Source organism: Papilio xuthus, unplaced genomic scaffold, assembly GCF_000836235.2.
Source record: "Papilio xuthus unplaced genomic scaffold, Pxut_1.1 DF827570.1, whole genome shotgun sequence".
Lineage (NCBI taxonomy): Eukaryota > Metazoa > Arthropoda > Insecta > Lepidoptera > Papilionidae > Papilio > Papilio xuthus.
In genome coordinates, this window is record NW_013531079.1 from 1,570,045 (window position 1) to 1,589,091 (window position 19,047).

General features: G+C 33.1%; 1 protein-coding gene across 1 annotated transcript in view; it reads right to left on the reverse strand.

The window, feature by feature from the left end:
* Poxn (paired box pox-neuro) overlaps positions 1 to 19,047 on the reverse strand; it is a 42,731-nt gene that overhangs the window by 6,793 nt on the left and 16,891 nt on the right. The window contains exon 3 of the mRNA XM_013313484.1: positions 8,108 to 8,328. Coding sequence (XP_013168938.1) covers positions 8,108 to 8,328 — 221 coding nt within the window. The remainder of the gene's footprint in view (positions 1 to 8,107; positions 8,329 to 19,047) is intronic.

A 19,047-nucleotide genomic window follows, 5' to 3' on the forward strand; every position in this document is an offset into this window, starting at 1 on the left:
TATAGGAAATGCGTTCTTCGATGGTAATTTGATTTTGTTAGTTATAAATTGTTATTAAATATTTATTTAATAACTGTACGAAGTTTAAAGTTTACGTTAAAGTGATTATGAAGCAATCCATAAGTGTACACAAATAAATGTAAGAAATATTTTTTATTTATATTTATATACTGTTTATAATGTCCTATATCTGACAGTATGTTTTGTCTACATTTTCAGGCAAATTTCTAGTTGTTTGAACATCCCAATTCATGCTATAGAGTTAGCAAATATTTTCTAGATATGACAACCGCAAAAATATATCACACATTTGCAGGAAGTGTCAGGTACAGGTGACTGTATATCGCAATTTACGTACAGCGGTGTACTAATGATAGGCTAAGATCCGTAATGATGTTGAAGACAATTTTTTACAAATAACTGTATTGTAAATAAGGAAGAATATATTTGATTGCATCCGTATGCATTGGTATGAAAGTTTAAATTTAATATTCAAATGAATATTTTTATAACAAGACAACTAGTGTCAGTCGCGAGTCCGGCCCCACAGACAAAAAAAAAGTAAATTAGTAGCCTATGTGTTCTTCCAGGCTATGTTCTACATCTATGCCTTTCAGCGAGATCCATCCATTCAAACATTCGCATTTATATTAACAAGATTAGTAATATAGTAAACAGGTAAAATAATTTAAGCTATTTATGACAATATAAATTTATAACCTAAAAATATAAGTGCAATGCAAAGTTTGATCTAAAATCGATAAACTGTCATATAAAATGAAATAAGACATCTTATGACACTAATATCGATATGACACAAAAGCGGCAATTTCCATAGATACTCGTTTGTATAGGAAAATATTTGCAATATGTTTTATGAAGCAGCTTTACGGTATTAAGAGGCGCGTAATAATATTGACAGCGTAATCCGTCGGGAGGACCATAAAGGGGATATTATCGTTGCAAATCCGGCATCGCATGGACTAATCCATGCTATGATACTGAACGGTATGCGTAATGTTTGACTGACTTAAACATTCTCTCTGAGAACAGCACTAAAGGTAAAGGTATTATATATGAATGATTTGCGTCAAAGAAAACATGATAACGGCAATGACGAATGATAGATAAAATTAGAAAACAAAAACATATGACTATCGATAAAGAGAAAATTAGATAGGATAGTACTGTTAGGAAGAAAATCCGACACTGTGCCGGTGTACTGGCGCAACACTAGCCTTGCTAAAATGTCAACGTTTATGTCCCCTCACTAAGCAATCTGACACTTGAATTGGTAACGAAAGCGCGCAATTCGCGCCAAAGGATTCCAACTAATAATGTCTAAAAGTACTAACAAAAGTTTTTAGTAGACTTGAAATTATTATAGTTTTCTTTAATAGATTTAAAACTAATTTAGGGAATTGAATAAGGACGTTTGCATTGCACCTAAAATCTATGATTAACAAGTTTGTGCCTCATTAATCGACGGACATCGAACTAAACAGTGCGTATCTTAAAGTATCATCACTTAAGACTTTTTTTTATTGACGTAGTAAATTATTCCAACTAAAGTAAAACTTAGTTGTTACATATTTTTTGCGTTCCCTACACCTGGGCCATCCCCACTTTTGTCTAGGGACTGTGTTATTAAAGTTTGGAATCGCGCTCGGGTGACAGGTGACAGGTGCCGCGGCTCCCATGAACCGAACGATTGACCAATCGACTCATTACTATTACAAATTGCCACCCGATTCGACCCGCGATTGTGACATCGAAATGAACTAATTACACGACATTAAGCCTTTGTTTTATTTATTAATCGACGCTTTCATTCGCGCCTTTACTTTTTTAAGAATATTTTATGTCCTAATATGTTAAATTCTTATTGCTAAAACATTTGTGAAAGAACGTAACTTCATTTCTCTTACTCTCATTGAAAAAACTGAGACAACAATATGTTTTTGTTTTTTTTTTAATGTTTTTTTTAAAGAGTTCATGACAGTTTACTTTAAAACGGTAAATATGAAAATACTGGTCGTGCATTCAAGTCTAGTATGTACTAACCATAAATAACAATTAACACATTGAAATTCAAAAAAGAAACAATTCAACATATATGTTTAGTGTTTTAAACGATTCCTGGCAAACGAATGCGAGTGTGCTACCAGTATAGAATAAACGGCTATTATCATTTTTAATACGCGCAACACCGAGTTCATTTCAAAATATAGGCTGACCAGAAAAATAGAAAAACTATCGGTAGGACGTCACAATCCATTTAATATTGTAACTTTCTTCATCTACGTCTATACATCTTACTTATACTATCGTTTTAATATTATAAATGCGAATTTTGAGATGTATGGATAGATGTTAGAAGGTATATCCAGAAAGGCTCCATGAATCTCGCCGAAAATTAGCATAGATGTAGAAGATAGCCTGAACGAACACATAGGCTACGAATTCAGTTTTTTTTAATTCCGTGCGCATATACTGGCGGTGACTGGCTAGTTCTAAATATATAAATACTTATTTTCTCCGCAGCTAAGAATGTTTTTCTATATTTTGACACAACAAATCATGAATATGCTGCATATCCTTAAAATGACGACAGTTCGTAATGTCAATGACTTTTTCTTTTTACTGAAGTTGTTGTTGCCATTACAAGAAATTAGTATGATACCTTTGGCGCGACATTTCGAAGCTTTCTATTTTCCTGGTCATGTTATAAATAATTGCCGCGCTTCGGTGTTGCTTGCGCGAACAAACAGGGTAACGTGTTGGCAATCATGAATATTTGATATCGACGTTATATTGTCTGACAGAACTGTTAATGTCCTTTTGGCATGTTATTGCGTTTGTGATGTTATCATACTTTTCAATAATATTGAAAAAAACTGGTTGTTTAAATTCACAGTACAACTATCTATTAACCATCAGTGGTTATAAAATTTAATTAGTTGGTAATTGGTAGGAATAAAAACTTTGCATGCCTTTACCTTTACCAGAAAGATAAAAACACTCGTCGTGTTGTGGGAAAATATGGAACTAATTTCTTTCGGCACATTGCAAACCACTCGAAACGCACCCGTGCTAGGATTAGGTTAAAATGGAATAAAGATACAGAATTCCTTTTTCACTGTCCAAAAACCAAGAATATTGTTATTGTATTGTAGAAGAAGAGAAAACAAAGCAAAACCGTTTTACCGTGGGTGTTTGTGACTGTGTTTTGACAAAGATAACGACAGAAAAGACTATATATTTTTCACAGAGATTTTGGTCTCAGAAACCAACGATTAGTCTGTCAATTTATTTACTCTTTGGTAGAAATATATAGGTAAACTAGCTGTCGCCCGCGACTCCGGCCGCGCGGGATTAATAATAGATGTTGGCCAATTCTCAGACCTACTCAATATGCTCACAAAATTTCACGAGAATCGGTCAAGCCGTTTCGGAGGACTGTGGGAACGAAAATTATGACACGAGAATTTTATATATTATTATATGAACAATACTAAATTTTTAGTTCTTAAAATATAAATAACATCCTGTAAGCTTTTTGATCTAATTCCTCCAATTAAAAGAGTAACTGTCCAGATAATAAGATTGAATCTCAGATAACAATCGTTAACCCCGGGGTATGACATTTGTTACCTGCTGGTCATGTCACATCCCTACCAATGTCCGGAAATTGTCAGCGATAACAAACGTGTATTGATGACATTTAATTAGGCGGGAAACGACTGAGGGTTAGTTTTATTTGTTTTACACGACGATTTACACGATATTTTTATATCAGAGTGTTACATTTATTTAACTATTGCCTGCAGATTCAGATATGCTTATCTTAGCCATTATTACAATATATTCGGCCTTTATCAAATACTAACTGTCGCCCGTGACTCCGTCCGCGCGGTATTAAAAAACCCTTATAAGGAGGTTATGTGTTCTTCCAGACTTTGTTCTATATGTATGCCAAGATTGATCGAGATCCGTGGAGCCGTTCCGGAGATACCTTCAAACAAACATCCATCCATCAAAACATTCGCATTTAAAATATTAGTAAGATTATTGTCCAAATGTATTAAAGGGCTGGGCTACAAACTTATCAAACTAAATGAGCAAACCTGAAAGTAAATTATATTAGCACACGGAAAATCCAGTCTTTGTTAAAAATAGTGTCAATTATTCTTGTCGCCTACTTGCCGGTTTGTATCTTGTTTTGTGTGTCAATTTCTTTGCCTAAGTAGTTGCGCTTCCTCGACGCAATTTTTTGTATGTTTATTTCATAAAACTTTTTTTGTAAAATGTAGGGTTATAATACGTAGGTATATTGTTTCAGCCATATAATATTTTGCCATAAAATCTATGTAAGCCATATCCCTAACCCCTGGCCGAATGTCACCGGTTAATGAATTTCGCAGAGGTGCGCGAAGTCACTAATTGCTCGTAACGTTTCTTATTTTATGTCTAAAGTACGTGTGATGGGAACATTTAAACGGTATTCTAAAACGTTATTACTATTCAGTTATTCTGAAACTGCTTTTATGTTATAACAAAAAACGGTGATAAGGTTTTTTTCTTGTTAGATTTTGCCCTTTTTAGTGCATAGTTTACTTTGGATGTTTCGTATAATTTTGCGCGACTAAAAAGCTTACTACGAAAATAGAGATTGTGTAAACCTACGCGATACTATTTTATTCATTCCAAATTAAATTACATTTGTTATAATTTATGAATAAATTAAGATTAAGAAAATTAAAATAATAGTATAACAGTAATAAACATTCGAAATCAAGCTAATTGCAATCTATGCATTCGCCTTTGGTATACGGCGTGAAAGTGGTCGATGAACAACCGCCCTAGACCATAAAGTGCATTGAAGCGGCGTCGGCTCCACTAATTATGGACATTTGACCATAAACATGAGGCCATCCATCATAAACGCCATAACTCGAAGTCGTAAACATGGGTAAGCCACGTGTGTTTGGGCCGACCGTGCAAAATATAGTTTGCACGATTCGCTTAAATCTTTACGGATAACTGTTTTATGTATAGAACTAATATTTTATTAAAATGCTAGCAGTCGCGACTACGTCCAAGACCAGACTATGTTCTACGTCTTTGCTCAATATCATCGTCATCACGTCGACATCGAGCTTATCTGGACATTCCTTTTGCCAAACATTGAACCATCCAAACCAATACTTCTCTTTTCACAGACACATCTTTGCTATATTACACTAAGATTAATTTTATGTCCCAAAACTGTATATGGAACGAATAAAATACTTATCATTTTAATGAATCGGTCGATTAAGCGCTGGTTTACTTACGAAACATATACAAACGTATACAAAAATATGTGGCAGTCCGTATCTTTATTTTTCTAGACGTTTCCTTATTAAGACTAAAGGCAAGGCCAAGTAATAGCCGTTTACAAAGTTTTTAGAAAAAAATAATAATAAGGTGTTGAGTATGAAAGGATAAGTCGAAGTTTTTATATTAATTTTACGCCAGATTATTAAGAAAAAAATAAAAAAAAAAACTATCGCATCAAATTTATTACTCGTATCGAAATCGTAACGCTACGTAAATTCGATTCGAAACAAAAAGACGAATTCTCATACCAAGTAACGAGTATCCATAATTATCGAATGTTGTTTTCATTCACTCACTAATCGACCGAATCGTATGTATCTCGTGTATACTAGCTATTAACTTTAATCCTAAATCGTTATTCTCAAGATCAATTATAACAAAATGGAAGCCAAATCGACTGACACAGTTATAAGCTTCTGTGACGTACCACAGATTATAAAAAAAAATCGCTGTTCATCGTTTATCGTTACGTTAAAAGCTATAATCGCGTGCGTTTTTTCGCTATTTGTAACAGGTGTTAATAACGGTAAATATTTGTAGGATATGAAAGATATGCGATGTTCGCGTGTTTTCCCACAATGGTTATTTGAAACAGTCCGGTAAAGTTTTCACGTATAATTCAATTACGTAAGGTCGAAACAATTGGATACGAAAAGTTTATCTTGAAATTCGCTATGTATTGTTTCACTGTTTTATTTAAATTTTGATTTAGTTTACAATTTAACGCTAATAATACTAGAATTGAAATAAAAACGGCTAAACACCCACGTATATTCGTCCGGTGGCGGCACCGACTAGTTTCGCTTACTGAGCGACGGGACGCGTCCGCGAAATAATACCAGTCCCACTCACCCTGATGAAGGGCCCCCGATGGGCTCGAAACTAGTCGGTGCCGCCACCCGACGAATATACGTGAGTGTTTAGCCGTTTTTATTTCAGTTTATAATAATGTCTCACGACAGTTTGAATAATTCAATACTAGAATTACTTATAAATTTTACGGTCACAAAGAATTTGAAAAAAGATAAGAAAAGTGAACTATAATTTTTTTTTGTTACCTTTGGGTTAATTATTCACTCGATATTCGATTGATTCTTTTAACAATTAAATTATTTTAAGTAAAAGCCCAAGCTTACCTCGATGAAATTTAAAAAAAAATCATAAAAGTGTAAGCGTTTTTTTAATTGCAAAATTTAATATTTAAATGTAATTAATCATTTGTTCCAGTCCAAAGAATTAGAAAGAGTCTTTTGTCTTAATTACACGCTTGTCAAAATCAGAATTACATTTGTTAAAATTACTGAAAGTCTTGATGGAACTTTAAAAGATTCTTTAATTCTAAAATCAAATTTAAGATTCGCAACGTACACGCTATTGTTTTGTTTTCGATTATGTATATCTTTTTATATCGTTTTATTGAAGGCAAAATATCGGAAAATTTCCGAGCACAAAATTTTTATTTAGTTCCGTGTACCGTGTATGTGAGGTCATCAAACAAACGGTAATTATTCATGAAGGCAATCTCGATTTACATTCAACACAATCGGCCAATCTGGATGAATCCGAGGTGCGTTGATTAGTAGTCAATTAAGTGTTCCCATAACAGCGCCAATAAAAGTTTTCGGTGATTTCCATGTATTTTGTTGTAATCAATTTCTTGACGTCGGCGTTCGTTTGTCGAACAACAAAATGGAAGTTTTATTGGCGTACCGAATTCGGTGAGGTCGGTACGGCAATGGGTTCACTGCGCCCCTACATCTGTAGGTGTAACTTTACTATTTCAAGTTGATATGTGTTAACATTTTTAGAGATCCTTATAAGCAATAGTAATATAAATTTGAATGTAAAAAAAACTGCAAACTTTATCAAGATATTACATGAAAATCTGTGAATGTTATTTGAAGGAACTGTATTTTAACTACTTGTCGCCCGCGACGCCGTCCGCGCGGAATTAAAAAAAATACATAATTAGTACTCTATGTTTTTTTCCAGACTATCATCTATCATCTATCATCAGCAGCGTTCAGCCGTTCTGGAGATTCATCCAAACATTCGCATTTATAATATTTTATAACTAAGATTTATCCCATAGAACCTTGAATCGACTGAAACAATAAAAAGTTCAACTGTTTTTGCCGTTATTCAAAGTAAAAAACAATATCCACATAACTAATTATAACTTTATCATCTTCCAAATACTAAAATAACACTTGGAAATGAAATATTTATGGAGATGTTATATTTTCTGTCAGTAGTGTCTACGGGTCCCTCTTGATAATATTCAATGGTCGTATTTATATGCGTATCGAATGGCCAGCACAAGAAGCCGAAAGCTCAGGTCATTTTATAGTTTATAATTACGAGTGATTGCCGCGTGACCTGTACGATTCGCTTCCTCTGACTTTTATTGAAGTCAGCGCCCGACTGATCTACCGTACGGTTGCAATGTTGGTTTACTTTTTTATTTATTTTTTAAATTATTTTATTTTTTATAAATGCATTATAGTGATAAAGATTCATACAAGTGAATTATAATGTTCAACGTTAAAATTTAATGCGTGGCAACTATAAACAGTCTCTTACTTCTCTACGTCTTGAAAAATTGCCGACCTTAGTGATCAATTAACGACTATGAGTACAACAGTACACTTTAAATTTGCCACACGAATTGTCGGTAATTGTAGGTTACTTTTATCCCAACAGAAGTAAGCTTCTTACAACTAACCTTAGTCTTACTTCCTCCAATAGAGCCAGGTCTTATCGAACCAGTTTCATAGAACCTGGTGAGTATCTTGGAGACGCAGCCGTGCGAGACCAGGAGCTGTCGGCTGATGTCACAAGGCCTGACGCCCAGGATCGCTAGTTCCACGATCTTCTTGCGTACCACATCGGGAAGAGGGCGACCGTTGACAAAAACGCCACCCAGTTGATTCACACCAGCTTGACCTGGAACGTAATTCTTTATTTAAAAATATTGTTTTATAGTATCTGGTGGATATCGACCTTAAAACGTGGACTGGCCTTGGTAGTTTGTGCCTATTTGATATTCAATGAACTATTTAATATTAATTGTTAATTCAAGTGTCACGGTATTAGGGTTTTGGAGTAGAGTTATTAGAAATATCGATTTTTTCACATTTGTTTCCAATAATGCAAGAGATAAGATACATTTTAACACATTGAAAACCATGTTTAGGTAGTGGCTATCAAGTACCGTATACAAAGGAAAGGTGTGGCCGTAAGGTTTATAGCATAAACTATCAACCGCGACTCTATCCGCGCGGAATTGAAAAAAACTTAATAAGTATGCCTATGTGTTCTTCCAGACTATGTTCTACATTCATGCCAAATTTCATCGTGATCTGTTATGCCGTTCTGGAGATACCTTCAAACAAACATCCATCCATATAAACCAGTCTTTCCCAAAGTGGGTGATGACGCCCCCTTGTGGGCGCTGCAGGTCTCAAGTTGCGGGTTATAGTAAAAGTTTTGTTTAGAATTCTCCGTTAATATACATATATAGGTCACAATAATTAATTAATTTAATTTGAAATTATAGTGGTTTTTAAATATGTGAAAATAAGGGGGCGCTAAAAAAATATATATTCTTAAAGTGGGCAGTAGACAAAGTAAGTTTGGGAACCACTGATCTAAACATTCGCGTTTATAATATAAGTAAGATTAATTGCAAGATACGTCTTTTCACTTAATACAAAGACATTCTTTTGTTTTAATTACACGATGTATTTATTTGATAGCGACCTCAAAGTTAACATCTAACAATTTATCCAACTATTGTACTATATTACGTAATTAACTATTAACATGTCACATCACATTCATAAATAAAGCGGTCTTCATTATTATTTCGTATTAAACATCACGGCGACCACTCAACTGCCCTTATCAGATGTTGACGAAGGCTTTTTTTCATTATAATTGGCGATTTCCTAAGGGGAAGTTCACCCTGTGGATTTAGCAATCAAATAAATATTAGGACTAAATGGAACAGGTGTATTGAAGACGTTAATGCGAAATAACTCAATGTTTCGTTGAAAGGAAAAAAATATATTTAACGAACTAAAATTATTATTGTTTTGTTTTATGACTGCCAGTTTCATTTGTTATTCGTATTGTTGGATTGTTTTATTTCGAATATTTAAGAAAATAGTTGTAAATTATACGATAATGATCCGCGGTTATGTTTTTTTTTACAAATTGTTATAATCTAAGCAGTAGACTTTAACTGACTTTGTTTTTTTTTAAATCTTATATATAAAATTCTCGTGTCACAATTTTCGTTTTTTTTTTCATGAAATTTTGTGAGCATATTGAGTAGGTCTGAGAATCGACCAACATCTATTTTTAATCCCCCTAAATGTTAAGGGTAGTCCATCCCTAATTTTATTTTTTAGACATACACGCGGACGGAGTCGTGGGCGACAGCTAATAAAGTTATAAAAAGCAATTAAATTAAAATAACATTTAAATTCTAACACTATTTAAGGACTACACTTTTGCAATCGTACTAAGATTATAAATGCGAATGTCTCGATGTATGGATGGATGTTTGTTTGGAGGTATGTATCTCCAGGACAGCTCAACGGATCACACTGAAATTTGGCATAGATGTAGAACACATAATCTATTATATTTATTAATTTTGTTTTTAATTCTGATCAGACGAAATCGCGGCCGTCAGCTAGTATTTCTATAAAATAACAATATTTCCTTGTGTTTATTATAATATTTTATAACGTCTTTGCAAGTTCCATTTTAATTTAGACATTATAACAAGGATTAAAAACGGTTCAGTCGTTTAACGTATACTTACTGTTTGTTTCGGAGACCAAAATTATTTATAGAACATATCGTCATCCCTGTCATTACCTTTGACAAAACAGAGATAACAATATGCTTTAAACGTGAATTTTGGTCTAAGAAACTCACACTACCAGTTGAGCATTTTTTAATTACTTTAGGTTAAAAATGATTAAAAATAATATGCGTAAAATTAAATTAGAAGAATTACTTCAAAAGCGTACCATAAAACCTTATGGTATTCCAGAATTAAAACCTTTAAGGCTTGGTATGTAACCTTTACAGCTACTGTTACCGCTGACTATTATATAGCAATAAAATAATCCGCAAACGCCTATCGATTTATTACCTTAATGCAATAAAATTAGCGTTCTAATTTGTCTGTGGGCAATTTAGTTTTATTACGTTTTTCTTTAACCGACACCGCTCCCTGCTTCGTAGTGAGCCATTTCACGGCTATTGTCGATTGAAACCTTCTGCCGATCCCGATGCAAATTGCTTTTGCTTAACGCCTAGTGATGTGACTGTGAAGACCGAATGATTGTCCCGTATCCCTTGATCTGTTAACACTGAATGATTGTAAATCATTCAATAGGCTTAATTCATATTTAGACAATGGTAATAATGGAGCGTCGGTGGCTCAGGGGTCAAGCACTTGACTTGCAATCTGCAGGTCCAGGGTTCGAATCCCGTTATGTACCAATGTGTTTTTCGATTTTCGATTTACATATGTACATTTATCCGACGTTCTTACGGTGAAGGAAAACATAGTGATGCAACCTGCATATATCTGAGACGTAATTCAAAGATATGTGTGAAGTCAACCAACCCGCACTTGGCCAGCGTGGTGGACTATGGCCTAATCACCCTTAACTTAAGGTAGGCTCCGAGCCCCTCGGTGGGGACGTATACGATGATGATACTAATAAGATTCTAATTAAAAAGACATGCATTTGGATAGTCAAAGCACATCACTATTCGAATTTACGATTCTTCTTCCAGATAGAGCTCTATAGTGACGAAACAGTAGTTAAATGAATTTGAACTTTAGTAACGATTACTTTAGAGTGAAATTTCGATTTAAATTTATATTTAAAAGACCATAAGAAGACACCAAAAAGAATCCATCTCCGTTGAATTTTTATAGTTTAAAATGTCCTTTCTTATAAGAACTGAACCTTTATTTCAAGGAATTAATGTTGTTTTCTGTCGCCATTTAAATACGATATCCTTATCTGTACCTATTTAATTATGTGACGACGATATTAATTTGTACTTCGCTTACAATGACTTGAACAAAAACTATTTGCTATTTGTGAAATGTAGGAATTTGTTGTGATGTGAGACATTGAAATTATATGTTCTTGTTATGGCTTATTTTAGACAACGAACATGCTCGTTGCACACGCATTTAATCGAATGAGAATTTCGTATCGCAAGTTCGCTTGTCAAAACATATAGTCAAAGAATTAAATTCACTTCCCACTTAGGGTCGGATTTCAGCAAACCGATATATTTCATATTTCGTACACATAATGGCTATATTAGCATTGATCATAACGAAATAAAAAAAAACATTTTTTCTAATTTTTGTGTGTGTCAGCAAAGACGCGTTTGTTCCGTGTAATCGCCGGAACGACTGAACCGAATTTGACGATATTATAGACAATTCTTTTTGATTTTGCGCCGAAGTGCGATAGCCAGTGTTTGTATAAAATCTATATATTAAATTTATGTTTGTATAAAACATCAAAGGTAAATGTTCAAGCGCTGTTTGTTTATTGGGCAATATATTTTTAACTTATGCATACTTTAACACAACTTGCTAAGTTGGAACATTTTCACCACTATCACGGTCATAACTTGTCTCATAAATATTACATATTAAGTGTGCTAATCCTTAAAGCTATAAAAACGTGAGGATAATAAAATAAATTCCATCTATGATGTTTAAATATTAAACGCTTGAGCTTCGCGTATGGAATAACCGATCATACTGTAGTCTTATTAGGGAATTATTTTTGCTTTTTTCTTCAAGTTGCACGTTTAAAGATTGCTTGATAACATTATTTTATATCTGAAGAATGCATTTTGAACTGAAATATGGATTTAAATATTGATTCCAATCAGCGTAAGTCACTAAAAGTGTAAAGACAAAAATGATGCTGTCCTACCCATTGTATAAAAAGTAATACGCAATGAATGAAAATATTAAAAGTCTTGTAGACCTAGCACGAATGTTTATAATGTTAGGAAGAAAATTCGGAAATGAGCCAGTGTATTGACGCAACACTAGCCTTACTAAAATGTCGACGTTTATGTCCCCTTACTATTCATTCTGACACTTGACTTTGTAACGAAAGCACGTCATTCGCGCCAAAGGATTCTAATTTTATAATGTCTTGTTATTTTCGACAAAATTTGTATTAACATTTGTGCATCGGTACTCGTTACAATACTAGACATAAAGTACATCAAAAGTATTTACTTTTTACACTAATAATGAATGAAATCCTAATATATCTTTATTCATTCTTCCTGATTATTAAGTCTATACAGTCGGCTTAAAATGACGACAACTTTGCGTTAAAGCGCAAATCGAGGGATCCTACGAATAAGGTTATAACTCATGTTTTTGACATAAACTTTTTATGCTTTTTTACCAAAGGCGATTTTCAAATTGTTAAATTCAAAATTGGAATATCTTCTTCCAAGCAGAAATTTTAAATGGTAAATAGTCTTAATATGCAACACTTCTTTTCTTTTAACGTAGATTAAAATCTTTTATGAAAAAAATCGATTTTTTATCTTACAACAATATGCGATGGAGGCATCGAAATGTTTACACTTTATGATGTAAGTTTCGAGGAATCGCTCTAAAAATACGATTTGCACGCGCAAGGAGATTGCTGTATCGCTAATATGCTTCCAGTTTTACAATCGGCCGGCCGTAAAAGGTTGTTTAGTGTTTTTTCGTTGTTGTCGAGAATATAGCTCGTATATCGTACAAGTTATTGCACGGTTTATAACTTGTGACTGATTTTATAACACCGCCAATTGGCGCGGTGGTGGCTGCCGGCTTAGCTGTCGCGATTCAAACGATGCGTGTTTTTCTCAAAAGGTTATGTTTGCGGAAGGCGTGCCGTATTTCTTACAAGCTCCATCTGCGCGGTATTAAAAAACCTTAAGTAGCCTATTTGTTCTTCCAGACTATGTTCTACATGTGTGCCAAATTTCATCCAGATTCCTTAAGCCTTTCTGGAGATACCTTCTAACATACATCCGTTAATCTATTTAATACCTGTCGCCTGCGACTTCATCCGCTCGGAATTAAAAAAAAAACATAATTAGTAGCTTATGTATTCTTTCAAATTATGTTCTACGTGTATGCCAAATTACATCGAAATTCGTTTGCCGTTCTGGATATACCTTAAAACAAATTTATCCATCCATCTAAACATTCGTATTTATAATATTAGTAAGATTTATCGTAAGCTACTTTAGTTGGTACATTTGTATTACTTATGATTGCATTAATAAATTAATTTATTTTGTCGTTTTTAAAAGTATGCATCGAGTGAAAATTTATCGATTCTTATCTATATTAAAAATCGATTACATCACTGCTATTTATTATTTTAACACAAACGTCATTGTGCAATTTTGACGTTTCGAAATTTGTCAAGTCGATTTAGATTGTTTTTGATTACGTATGTTATGAATGTGAATTTAATGTTTTAATGTTTAAATAGTAGTCGGCATGGACAGGTGTAGATGTGAGGAATATACATCGGCAGTGGATAATTTGAAATATTACACATTGGGGACCCTGAGGCCAGATATTATCGAAAATCATGATAGTAAGTTTGATGACAAATGTCACTAATGTCAAATACAGCAAACAAAACATACATTATGATAATTTACATATTTATAATATTATTCCTATTTAATATACTTACATACATTTATGAATGTAGACATGACATAGAAAATACATTATGGCTTTCTTAGTTTGGTAAACGGATACCCATGAACGTAATGTCACTATGTTGACTGCGTTGATATCAGCAATAATAAAACGAAATCTTTCTATGCACGAAATATATTAAATGAAAAAGACGCAGTATCACAATTAATTCAGTCTCGTCAGTATTTTATATTTGACAAATTCTGTTCGCGCCCTGTCTGTGTCGCGAGAAAACGCGGGAGCCAATCGCAATGCGAGATTTTGCTCCCAGGCTTTTGCGCCACACCATCATAAATTTTTCGACGTCCGAGGTTAGAAGGTCTAAAGAAGCCTTAACAATTAAACTCTTTTTTCATTAGCAAAAGCAATGGTAATAGTGGAAACTTATTACATATTCATGCTCGGGTCGCATAGTGGAAAAGAGGTCTTGTTTCTCTTCTGCGAGGTTAGACAAAGTGCATTCGCTTCGAAGCGATTCCATTCAAATATGTATAGAACTGTCAATAACTTTCGTTAGGTCAAGTGATTGTCGCGCGTGAATTCCATACATTTATGAAGTTCGTTATCGAATCCTATTTTCATATTACAGGAACAGGATACGGTGTAAAATGGGTAAAACAAGGTATAAGCAGTGATGATCTTAAGTTTTTAAAACCACGAGCGTTTAAAATTCGAAAGCAAATTGTCGAAGACCCCAAGACAATTGAAAGACGCAAAATTGAACAGATGTGGTGTCCTTACATGAAAATTATTAGAAGACAATAATCGCAATTTTAGGGTTCCGTACCTCATACGAAAAAACGGACCCCTTATAGCATCACTTTGTTGTCAGTCCGTCTGTCTGTCAAGACTCTTTTTTGGAGACTTTTACCTTTTTTGGCGTTTAAAAAAAACATTTTCATATTTATTTTAAACCTTTCCAATGGAAATTAATAAATATTTTTAGTCGTCAAATTTAAACTTTCTTGAAACATTATTTGAAACTAACGATTAATTGGTTATTTTTTATTTTCAATTACGATTTTAAGGATGTTAAACAACTTTTTATAATTTAACTTAAAAAAATATATCACGAAGTTTAGATTATTATCTTGTTTAATATAAACGCAACTAGTTTAAGTTGTCAACTTAAGTTATAAAGTCTTAAGTTTATAACTTAGGAATACCACACACGTTAATATCTCTAAAAAATTTTGTTCCGTGACTTAAAAATACAAATTATAGTATTTTTAATATACAATATTGATCACCGGATCTGACCGTGATGACATTAATAGACCAAATGATGTCAAGCATGTCACTAAAATGAATTATTCCAATAGACTATTTTCGGTGTAAAGGTGAGTTTCCACTAGTGTTAACTAATACAAAAAATATTGTTTTTTTCCAAATAGAATGATGACATGAGATGATATTTTCAGTATAGATATTTCGACTTGGCATCTTTATCTCTCGTACCTAGTAGATAATAACCAATATATTTAAAAAAAATTAAAAACCTTACTTCGTCAAAATCGATCCAGCGATATCAGTTTACCCCGATCAAAAATTAGAAAAATAAATTTTCGTTCTACGCAACGCAAAAATCATGTTCGAGAAATATGATTTTTTTTTCGAGATACATACCGAGACGAATGTCGAGCGTTTTGGAAAATTTTACTATACATTATGTGGTTTTAAGGTACGTTTCCACTGCAGTGAATTTTGTATTGACACATATAAGCCTTACGTTATTTTTAAATAAACAACAACATGTGTTAATACAAATATAACTGGAATTAAAACTCACAGTTAAAAAAATAAATATTTTCACTTGGATTTTCGTAATCAGATAAACTTTGATAAAATATAATCGGTCTCGATTTAATTTTTACAACGTACTAAATGTTTTTATGTTACGTGTTACAAAGCTTTGCTTTGCTTTTAAGAACGCATCAATACCAAAACAGTACAGGGACATACTAGAAGCTAGTGGTATATTTCTACACTTTATCGTAAATCAAATTTTGTTTAGACATTCCCTCTAGTTTAATTTATTGATAGGTAGCGAATATGAAATGATTTTCTTTTTCTGAATTTGTGCATAAATAGCCATAAAATGAAATGTAATAATACTCTTACTTATATTTATAACTAAAATGCGATATACATTTTTACTGCAAAATACACAAAAGCTACAAAAATAATTTTCATTATAAAATACGCGTTAGTATGTTTTATAGTTTAAGCCGTTACAAAACAAGTCCGACCCTGTCGTCTGAACAGTTTTGTGAGGCATGAAAAAGGTTTTACGTAAGTTTCGTTACCGTATTCGGTTTTTATTGCTTAGTCTTAATTAAAATCTGAGCTGTCTTTATAAAAGTTTAATTAGGTGAAGTTATTGCGAACGCCGCGATGAAAGTTACAGTAAGCCACATTTAATTAATCTTTATTTATGTGTCGTACATATTGTTCAGGGCTTTAGTATAGTCTTTACCTTTAAATTTGTCTGATTTTTATGTCTTATCGTAAATTTCCACTGACAAAACACTCCCAACAAAACATATTATCATCCTTATCAATCTTCCTGAAAAAAAAAAACGAAATTTGGAGATATTTTGAAATAATAACTGTTGAGTTGGTAAAGTTTAAGATATTGAATTTTATGTAAACGCGAAGATTTTAGGTTGAATTTTGTAATTAATTCAATAAATATGTTAACACGGACAACTGTTTCACAATCGCAAACATCGCGATTCGATATTTCGTACATCGATATTTATTAATAAAATCGATTATTACAGATACGCGTGAGATGTTATGGAATTACTTTCGGTTGGTACATCTCTTGAAGACCGGGTTCTTTTCCAATTCAATTAATTAACAATAAAATATAAAAGTTTATGACTTTAAATTGTAACACAGTTGTAAACATCGAAGTAGAAAATCGAATGTGATGTTTTAGATCCGTTTGATATAGAACGACTGATAACTGGTAATATTAACATGGATAAGACTAAACGGTGAAAGTGACACTATTAAAATAAAGTGATAACGAAAATGACGAATGAAAGCATAGTGCACCGACCCTATTTTGCTAAATTTTGTAGAGATTTTTCTTGTAACAAAATTGATAACTCGTATCTAATTTTACAAGCACGTTTTGTTTGAAATTCGTTCTAATATTTTTAATACAACACTGTTACTAGTTTTTTTAAATGAAATATAGCTTGTTTGTTAATAATTAGTTTCATCTGGTCCTCTAGTTTAGTACCAAAGACAATTTTCTAATACTATAATAAATGTACGCAAATAGAGACCACTTTAAGACTTGTGGCTAATATTAAGCGTATCCATATTATTCTAATATGTATTTTTGAATTGCGGCCGCCCAGAAAATCCGATAAGTTAATTTGGCGTCAAAAGCTCGGCCGTCGGCGGCGGCGTCATGACGTAGATAAAAACTCACAGAAACCGGACGAGCGCGTTCATTGCGATGCGTTAGATCCATACCATTGATAACGTATATGTCGCCAGTCGACTCATGAATTTATATATATACAACCATTAATATCATTTTGACATTCTATGCAGTATCTGTAATATGCAATCTCACGAATCTTACTAATATTATAAATGCAAATATTTATATGGATGTTTGTTAGAAAGCCTTAACAGATCTCGATGAAATTTTGCACAGATGAAGAACCAAATCTGAAGGAACATATAAGTTACTAATTAGGTTTTTAAATGCCACACGTACGGAGTCGCGGGAGACAGCGAGTTATTTATAAATTGAGATTCACATGCGGAAAACTCTTTATTTTTAGAATGCTCATTACGTTTTCCAATCCATTAATATAGCACGTTCAGAATAATTCAGCTGTGCATTTGAATACGGATTTTCCCGCATTATATACCCACCAGTCTATTTTTTTGCAACGTTTAGGTTAGGTTAGCACACAAAGTTCACATAAAGTAAACATTATTCAATAAAAGATAATTCGATTTCTATGTACCATTCGCTACCATCTCGTTTATCTTCACTCTAACATCAATCTGAATAAAAGTTTCTAAATAAAAGTAGTGTTGGAATGCATTGTATCGTTATTTACCCTATCGATCGATAAACCTTTACCACGCCGCATCCAAACCTCAGCATGCTCATTAAGATTATTAGGTAGCCAGTAAGATACAAGAAAATTCAAGAGGCGTCTTAAAAAATCCGGAAACGACGTGTGTGATCCCTCTAAAGAAATATCTTCTAACATATTATCCCGTGTCTATGAGATTGAATATGTTTATAAATGTGATAAGATCGCGTTTATGTATAAAGTATGAGATATTACGATAAATATCATGTTTAATAGCAATACTACATAGTTGAAATTTTACTAGCTGGTTCACGCGACTTTACTTAAGACAGTTATACGGAGAACATATTTTTAATGTTTCGTTAAGACTTGGTAGAAATATTTCTTTAATTATTTCAATGTTATATTGTTATGTTAGCGCTGGACTGACAAGAGAAGGCTCAAGACTGGCGACTTTGGTGAACTCTGGTGTCGAAGCAAAGACCCACTTTGGGTCGATGCGCCACCGGAGTAAGTAATGTTATAATATATTGTGTCAAGCCTTTAAGCCTTATCAGGTTTTTTTTGCAATAAATTAAAATATTCTTTTCCAAGCTTGATCTTAATGTATTACCAAATTTCATTCAAATTGTTTCATATGGTTTAAGGATCTACGGGAAGCAAAATGGGATCTTCCATCAAATTTATGGTGTAGTAGATTTTGTGCATCTTTACCATTGGTTTCTGAAACCAAAACCTCTGTATAAAACATTTCGTGACCCTTATCTTTGACAAAACAGAAATAACAGTATGTTTTAATAG